The sequence below is a fragment of the Lipophrys pholis genome, assembly GCF_963383615.2.
Source record: "Lipophrys pholis genome assembly, chromosome: 17".
Taxonomy (NCBI): domain Eukaryota; kingdom Metazoa; phylum Chordata; class Actinopteri; order Blenniiformes; family Blenniidae; genus Lipophrys; species Lipophrys pholis.
In genome coordinates, this window is record NC_137643.1 from 4,634,673 (window position 1) to 4,643,967 (window position 9,295).

A 9,295-nucleotide genomic window follows, 5' to 3' on the forward strand; every position below is an offset into this window, starting at 1 on the left:
AACCTCAGGCCACGATTTCTCCTATCAATTATATGGTCAAACCAGGCCGTGTAAAGAGAAAATCCTCCATCAGTTTTATTAGTTTGTGCAGTGCACTAGTCATTTTATTATGATTCGTGTCATACCGCTGGTTTTGCACCATTTGCGCTGCACGTATTTGCTTTGGGGGTTTATGGGTTGGATGACTTTAATTTTAAAACTAAAACCCAACATGCCATACCTTTATTAAACATTTAAGTTCTTTCAACTTAAACTAAATTGCATTTGGAGATATTTTCCAAATGAAGACTTGGTGTGTTTGCCTTTGCTTGTCACAGTTAACCAGTTAACCTCTATAGCAACTTGCTGGAAATTCATTATGCATGTGTGGTTTGATGGTGCTGGGGGTGACTACCATTGTAAACATGCTGATGAACCAGAACACCCTGCTCCACTAGTAGCACCTGCAGGAAAATCAACCAGAGACAACTAGTGCTTTTCAGCCAGGTTATTTCAGCTGAGAGTGGTGGTGATGAAATGCATTTAGAAACTGAAGTTGTTTCTACAAAAGACACGAGACAAAAAAAAGTCAAATAGATGTCCATTAAAGTAAAAGTAAAGCTGCATTATCCTGCACATTGAAAGTGAATGTCCCCTGATTCATTGTCTCACAGCATACATCAGTACACTTCGGTTGAAATTCCAGATCTTGTATCCATTGATTCAAATAAAACACGTCACAAATATGCTTTGCTTCCTTGTACTGCCCAGTTCTCCTGATATGTACCGAACATATCTGAATCCCCTCTGAACAAACGACCTTCTGCAGGTTCTCACTTGGAGCTGTCCATGGTGCTGATTTCCTGTTTTGTACTTGTGTGGTGCCGTTGGTGCTGTCCATGGTGCTGATTTCCTGCTTTGTACTTGTGTATGTGTAAAGTTGATCCTGTCTCCGATCCTGATTGATCGCAGCCACTGTCGCCTCTGAATCAATGCTACATTTGTAAGGACTGTCCAAGAGGTATTTATGTACCTGTTCATGGAGTCCTATGAATTACAGAGACTTTCCATCCTGTGACTGAGTGTGTCAAGCAGTTTTTCTCAGCTCCCTGGTGGAAGCCCACAGACCTATATGCTCTACTTTCTCAGATTAGAATTCATGGACTCTTACAGGTTTGATAACCAGCCAATTCATATTATAATGAGAGCATAAGAAGTACTTATGATGTGCAGTGTGCATTAACTCACCCTATTATTCCAATATACATTTAGTCATGGTTATTTTAAGGACGTTTAATGTAAAATACTTTAAGCTGGAAGTAGATTGAAAAGTAATGAGGCTATTCGAGTATCTAACTATGTGTGTAACTTTATTACGAGTCACTTTGATGAAACTTTCATGCCTGTGGAGCCCAACAAGCATCTGTTTGAATCTGTCACTATGTAGATTCAGGCAAATCATCTTGATTCAAGTTGCTGGTAGTGCTAACCGCTGTTCTGTTAGAAATTCATGTACTTTATTGTATTTTAATGAAAGAAAAAAATGTATCATGTTCTTTGGAAATCTTTGGATATTTTCTTCATATTGTATTGATAAAAGTAATCAATGCTTTGCAGAAATACAATTTTTTAAATCAGAGATAGATTTTGTATTTTAGGTTCTTCGTCATCACTCTGTTTTCCATTATCATAAAAAGTGTGATGAATTCCAGGAAGCTCAATCTGAAATATGCACAAATAAACTAAAGGCTGATCAATAATAACTGAGAGGATCATTTCCTGTTTATTTCACAGTCATCCAAACAACTGACTATTCCAAAGATTATAAAAAAAAAATGAAGTCACAAACAGAAAAACAACATGGCTGAAGTTTTGTGTCTCTTTTAAGGTCCCACAACCACTGAGCTCATGAATTTATTACAAAGTAAGAACAATTCAACAGTTGGAGAGTCACAGTCCAATTAGTCCCGTTTCTCACTTTATATTTAAATTTTTTTTTAAAAAGTACAGACACACAACCTGGTTAAATGATGTGGATTCCTCATCATCGGCAGTGTGATGCTCCTCAAAACGTTGGCTGGCGTCCGAGGAAAAACCCTGCTGCTGCCGCGTGGAAACTCCCAACAAAACCTCTTAACGTTCAATAAAGCAGCTCTTTGCTTTGATTCCAGTCTTGGATAGTCTGATTAACCTGTTGGAGCTGTGTGCACCTTCATTAGACCACTAACCACACACTCACTTTATATTACTGAAGTTATTGGAATTCATTAAGGAGTCTCCAGGCTTCACCTTAAGACCTTCACCTTTTTCTGAATCGTGACACTTATAAATAATAATAATAAACACTCATGTATCCTGACTAACTGTTGTCTGCCTCCAGCGTAGAACAGAACAACCCGAGAAACTCCACGGCCAGTTTGGAACGAGGACAGAGACGGTTTCTCTCTCAAGTTGGTTTAAAAAAAAAAACTTTTTTAAAAAGCTGTTAAAACATGAGGATCAAGTCTGTGCAGAGAAGAAATACTGATAAATTTGTAACATGAATCCACACTGAGTGGATCCTCACAGTTGTTTACATGAACACTGATTATTCCTTCATGTGACGTTGGATTTCAGGTTACAGGTCTGCTACTTTAAACCTTGTGTATTCAAATGTATGAGCAGACTGACATTATCTGTTGTCGACACCATTCTCAGACGGTACTTATTTTGGAATAAGTGTGCTTAAAAATACATTTTGTTTTGAAAGACTGAATAAAACCTCATGCAGCAATTCTGAGATGATGAGCCACATCAATCTGAACAGTGATGTTAACTGATGTGATGTTATTTTATCTAAAGCAGTAGTTAGATTTTTCTTAACCGTGCAGTGTAATACCAAAAGTTTGATTTGATTGTTTTTTATTGACCGACAGGTTTTTCCTGTATATTTCTGAGGGTTAACAACTTTTAAAAAAAAATCTAAGAAATACTTATCAAATTCTAAAGGTGGTCAGATATTCTTACAATACGTACTGAAACATGATGTTTTCTCTCATTATAACTTTAGTTAGTGCTGAAACTACACCTATCAGGTTTTAAGATGGCAACAATACACTTATTTCACATTTAACTTTTTTACTGTTGTTCAACATTACCAACATTTCTGTGAGATTAGTTTTTTTCCATCCTGCCTGACATAAAATAAAAAGCATGGCACATTAATTTGGTCATGGAATTTTCATCCCGTCTTATTTCCCTTTCTTTCGCTTCAAGCTTCAGTTTAACCCTTTGCGCTCCTCCAACCTTCCCTCATTTCAAATCACAATTCTTTTTTCGTTTTCCATTTTGTTTTGTTTGCTTCTCCTGGTGCTTCAGCTCGTTTTTGTCATTTAATTCAGGCGTCCTCCTCCACGTCTTCCTCGAACTCGCCCTCCTCCTCGGCCGTGGCGTCCTGGTACTGCTGGTACTCGGACACCAGGTCGTTCATGTTGCTCTCGGCCTCGGTGAACTCCATCTCGTCCATGCCCTCGCCTGTGTACCAGTGCAGGAAGGCCTTGCGGCGGAACATGGCGGTGAACTGCTCCGAGATGCGCTTGAACAGCTCCTGGATGGCCGTGCTGTTCCCGATGAAGGTGACGGCCATCTTGAGGCCGCGCGGCGGGATGTCGCACACGGCCGTCTTCACATTATTGGGGATCCACTCCACGAAGTAGCTGCTGTTCTTGTTCTGCACGTTGAGCATCTGCTCGTCCACCTCCTTCATGGACATGCGGCCGCGGAACACGGCGGCCACCGTCAGGTAGCGTCCGTGGCGAGGGTCGCAGGCCGCCATCATGTTCTTGGCATCAAACACCTGCTGGGTGAGCTCGGGCACGGTCAGGGCGCGGTACTGCTGGCTGCCCCGGCTGGTCAGCGGGGCGAAGCCGGGCATGAAGAAGTGCAGGCGGGGGAAGGGCACCATGTTCACGGCCAGCTTCCGCAGGTCGGCGTTGAGCTGGCCGGGGAAACGCAGGCAGGTGGTCACGCCGCTCATGGTGGCCGACACCAGGTGGTTGAGGTCCCCGTAGGTGGGCGTGGTGAGTTTGAGAGTGCGGAAGCAGATGTCATAAAGGGCTTCGTTGTCGATGCAGTAGGTCTCGTCCGTGTTCTCCACCAGCTGGTGCACCGACAGCGTGGCGTTGTACGGCTCCACCACCGTATCAGATACCTGAGGACAGAGGAAGGACATCAGCTGGCTTTTAATGAGGCCACATTTATGGATTTATTCATCACAACCTTCTGTGAAGACGGGATGAACTAAACTACAGTTATCACACACATACTGATGCTGAACATACAAGATTCACTGGGCTGGTTTTGTCAATTCGGTGGAGGTTTCCGTCTTTTGTGTGAGCTCAGTGATGGATGTCGGCATGTGGTTACGGTCTATTACTTCCCCATTACAGACAGATCGGCTTAATGTACATGTGGTGGTGTTTTAATCATCATCCAGCATTTCGTCTCACCGGGACAAATGATTTATATATGTGAATCAATATCAATTAAGCATTTACAGCAGAAGCTGACAGGATCATTGAACTCTTTAGTGATTATTTTTCTATTTAAGCCAACAGGAAACATAAAAACTGTATTTCATATCATGTCTACAATCATGCAACAATGAGGACTAGCATTGACGTTTGACTCATGTGGAGACATATTAGCTGTGATAATGAATGCAGGAGAGAAAGCGTCCATGGTAGATCTTTACAACAAGTTACCTTAGGGGAGGGCACCACGCTGAAGGTGTTCATGATGCGGTCGGGGTACTCCTCTCTGATCTTGCTGATCAGCAGGGTTCCCATGCCGGAGCCGGTGCCTCCTCCCAGCGAGTGCGTGAGCTGGAAACCCTGCAGACACTCGCAGCTTTCAGCCTCCTTCCTCACCACATCCAGGACCGAGTCCACCAGCTCGGCCCCCTCCGTGTAGTGACCTTTGGCCCAGTTGTTTCCAGCTCCACTCTGACCTGACGGTAAATAAAATGGGAGGTTGCTGATGGAGGGGCGTGAAGGAAAAACTAACTTGTTTCATCTTTGTTCCGATTCGTGTTTTCTCACCAAACACAAAGTTATCTGGTCTGAAGATTTGTCCAAACGTTCCAGAGCGCACCGAGTCCATGGTGCCTGGCTCCAGGTCGACCAGGATGGCTCTGGGAACATATTTCGCACCTGCACACACACAGTAGAACATAGGTTAAGAACCTAATTAAACATTGTCTATATGGCATGTATTTAATAAATGAGAAGCACTTATGCATGTAATTCAGTCACTGCAAGAACAAATTTGAGACTGGAATATTTGGCTGTAGTACCTGTGATTCGCCACTAGATGGAGTGATGCTCTGTGGATCTGTTAGATGTTTAAATTCACACTATGAGTGTGATGAGATCATCTGCAGTGTGGACAAAATTATAAGCAATATCAACTGCATCTTTAAGTCTTTAACAATTGAAGACATTTATTTTATGCTTTACATATTCAAAACATTTTATTTGTATCCTTTTATTAGACAAACAAGCATATTTGATGACTTGTGCGTCTTTTTGTTGTCTAACAAATAATTATTATTCTTAACTGAAAACAATAGTAAAATATAAGAAAATAATATTGAGACAGGTCTTAGATGAAAGTGATGTAGTCATTTTATAGAAGTTCTTAAATATCCTAAACACAATAATGTTTGATTTATCTGGAGAAATCATCATATCATAAGCGCACACAGAGCACAGAAAACTACTGTAGGGCAAAAGCACTTGAAGTAATAATGTTTCAGGAATCTTTGAGTCGTTTTAGCTTCTAGAAATGTTAGTGTGTGTGATTTTGGTCAGTTTCACAAGACTTTGCAAAAGATTTGATTTTATAATTTGCATGTAATCATGTATCTATACAGACATGTAAAACTATACATTTGGTTAAAGATATTACTGCATTTGAGTGAGTATCATCAAGGGTCAGGAAAAGCTGTTTTTGTGTATTTTAGTGTTGGACAAGAACTCACCTGTGGCTTCATTATAGTACACACTGATGCGGTCCAGCTGCAGGTCGCAGTCTCCGTGGTAGGTTCCTGTTGGGTCGATGCCGTGCTCGTCACTGATCACCTCCCAGAACTGGAGAAGGCAGAACAGGAGGAGCAGATCGTCAGTGGGAAACAAGACTACTTCTCATTTAAATCACCATATTTACTATACAATTACACACGAGACACATGAGAATATGAATCTACATTTTACTTGTTTTTGTTCCAGATTTTTTTTTTGTTTTGTTTGACAAATGTGCAACAACCAGACTCAACACTAACGTTTTTTTTCCTCCCATCAGCCTCCGTGGCTGGTTGGAGAACTGACCCCTCATTACGACCAGTCATTATATTTCTGCAGTTTCTGTTGGAAACGAGTGAACTACACGTGGATAGAGAGAGTTGTTGTACTGAACTTCACAAGTGAAGAAATGCGGTAAAGAAAACCAACTGGAAAGTGAAATAAAGGGACGTAAACATGAATGTAGTGCAGCGGTGGAGGTTGACCTCAGGCTTCTCGTCGTCATTCAGCTCGAGTGTGTGCGTGCAGGGTTTTAGAAGGTCCGGTGGAATATATGGAAAATATATGGAAAGCCCATGTTTCCATCTGCTTCCACTAATCCTGCTGCTTTCATCCTGTTTTGAAGAGCCAACCCGCAGCAGCTCAGGAAACCTGCCGTATGAACTGTCCCTTCATCTGCTGGAAAGGAAAAGTCAACCTGGAGCCCTCGGTGTGTTTACCAGGACCACGTTGACCTATGAGGACCCTCTGTGGTCACATGGTTCCCTAAAAACAGCAACATGTTGTGAAGCTGCCTTTTTTCTCCTTAAATATGTTGCAAGCAGGTTTTCTGTGGAAAACACTTATTTCTGATCAACAGCTTTCTGACTCTCAGTCGGGCTGAAGTGAGAAGGAACGACGCAGCTTCAACACAGCTGATAGAAATGACTGGCTCCAGATCAGGCCTCCCGCAGAGCGCCATCCTGATCCGTTCATTAAATTCAGACTGTGTTGGAGCAGGAGACATTGAACATTCAGGACTGCAGACCTCCAGGACCAGGACGCCTCCCCCGATGGACTCACTCCTGCCCCCAGTGGACAGGAGTCTTTATGAATTTATTGGATGAAGAATTATTAAGAACTTTCTCTGTGAGCAGCTTTAAGGCGGGAAACTATAACATTCTGCTCTATACAGACAGAAAAAGAGAGTAGAAACCCTTGTGAGGTAGCAGGATGTTCTCAGCTTCAACACACACACACACACACACACACACACACACACACACACACACACACACACACACACACACAATTTTCTGCCAGCTGAAACATTAACACCAAACTCAGTTAAGACACAAGCAGACTGTCACAGCAGCTCAGTCCACTGACCCTAATCTGTGTGTGTGTGTGTGTGTGTGTGTGTGTGTGTGTGTGTGTGTGTGTGTGTGTGTGTGTGTGTGTGTGTGTGTGTGTGTGTGTGTGTGTGTGTGTGTGTAAGGGAACGAAGGATAAGCAGAGGAAGGCTGGCATGTCATTGGGGGTTTATCTGTGTAAACCTTAGGTTGAACACAGGCTTGAGTCATGTCTTCACTCAAGTCATGATTTCACTCACTTTTAGATCAAAAAAATATCTTGATGCCATCTTAAACATCTTAATAAGCAAAAAAAAAACAAGTAAAAACCATACAAATATTGTACGTAGGTAAACTTTCTCACAGTGATGTGTGATGACTAGAAATTTACAAAAACACATGAAATCAATTCTCTCCATGAGATGTGATTAGAAACTTAAACAAGTAAAAGTTTTTTTTAACTTCAGCTTCATTCACATCAGAAAAGTGCAGAAAACCCTGACAAACTAAAATTGGAATTGTATTGACGTGGAAGCGAGGGTTGAGGGTGCTTATTGTTTTGGGGGTCGGGGGCGTTCACGCCATGAGCAAAGTGAAGAACAGTTATTTAAATGAGCTGATGTGCTCTTTCAGAGCAGACACTGAGCCACTTGTTCTGGCTCCCCCTTCACCTCCTGCTGCTTCTCAGCTCAGCAGGCAGCCCAGCAGCAGCTGCTCAGTCAAGCATCGAGTCCAGCCGACCTCATCCTCATCCTCATCCTCATCCTCATCCTCATCACCTTCACTGCTCCTCCAGTAGGATCAAACCTGAGGAGAGCTGCAGTGACCCTGACAAATAGCATCAATATAGTGTCACAACTCTCTTCCAAACTGTGGGACTTTGTCTGAAATACAAGACTGCTTACAGAGTACTTGGATACTTAAAAAAAATAAAAATAACTGCACTTTTAGCAGCCCTTTTACAGTCAATCTGATCAAAACCCTATTGTTCCTATTTAGGGAAGCATTTTGTGTCAAGAGGAATAAATATGTATATTTACAATTTTCAAATTTTCCGATAAATCTGGGCAAAAGCCTTCTAATGGAAATTTAGAAATCCACTGCTACATGCAACAACAAATTATCTGATATAATCAAAACACTATTAAAAAAAAATCAAATCAAAGCATGTAAAATGTGTGTTCGAGAAAAAGAACAATTAACTGGTCAAGTTACATCTTAATGCATAAGAAAAGTTCAGACGATACAATCACTACAGTTTATTCTTCCAATTTATTGAGATTTATAAAAACAAAAGTGTAACAATCATCACTAAAACGATCAATTTAAAGCGTATTTTCCTTCATTAAGGCTTCTTACCTTTGCACCGATCTGGTTTCCGCACTGGCCGGCCTGGATGTGCACAATTTCCCTCATGATGACTGAAGTTTGGAGGAGAGATGCTGCGGAGGCGGAGTAGTATGACTGAACTCTGACGGACTGAGCGGATCACCGCACAGGCTCCAGCCAGTACAGCCGCCGCCACCACAGGTTTGGGACGCGGCCATCCAGGCGTCAACGATTCTGATTGGCTGTCTCTGCCGCAGTGCCATCGCCAATTGGTTAAAAAAAAAGCCTCTGTCCATATTAAGGGATTTCCTTCACCAAAAAGCAAGGACCGGAAGAGAGAATGGAGCGCTGGATTTTGTCACCACCAAAGACGCCGCGCAGCCTGTGTCCGCCCACCGCTCCGATACGTCAGAGCGGCCGCCATATTGTGAGTGGCAAGTCTGACCCGTCAGCCTAAACAAGTCTGTGTGACAGCGATGTGTTTTCTGAAGAAAACCATGCAAATATACATTTAAATGACTGTGAAGAATCATTGCTTTCATTTTTAATTTATTAAATTAAAAATTATTTCATTTATTTATTTATTTAATGTAGCAT

The 9,295-nt window shown here is 42.0% G+C and overlaps 1 protein-coding gene across 1 annotated transcript; it reads right to left on the minus strand.

Annotated features, from left to right (window-relative positions):
• Nucleotides 1-1,733: 1,733 nt before the first annotated feature.
• LOC308123111 (tubulin beta chain-like) lies at nt 1,734-8,895 on the minus strand. Its single transcript, XM_080485391.1, has 5 exons — nt 8,729-8,895; nt 5,999-6,107; nt 5,058-5,168; nt 4,722-4,966; nt 1,734-4,168 (listed from the first exon to the last, which is right to left on the minus strand). The coding sequence occupies exons 1-5, from the start codon at nt 8,783-8,785 to the stop codon at nt 3,356-3,358; spliced, it is 1,335 nt and encodes a 444-aa protein (XP_080341517.1). The 5' UTR covers nt 8,786-8,895; the 3' UTR covers nt 1,734-3,355.
• Nucleotides 8,896-9,295: the final 400 nt, after the last annotated feature.

Coding starts and splice junctions, on each gene's coding strand:
- LOC308123111 (XM_080485391.1), bottom strand. CDS start 8,785: ATGAGGGAAATTGTGCACATCCAGGCCGGCCAGTGCGGAAACCAGATC. Junction 6,108..8,728: donor GAAACCAGATCGGTGCAAAG/GTAAGAAGCCTT, acceptor TGCCTTCTCCAG/TTCTGGGAGGTGATCAGTGA. Junction 4,169..4,721: donor GCGTGGTGCCCTCCCCTAAG/GTAACTTGTTGT, acceptor CTCTGTCCTCAG/GTATCTGATACGGTGGTGGA.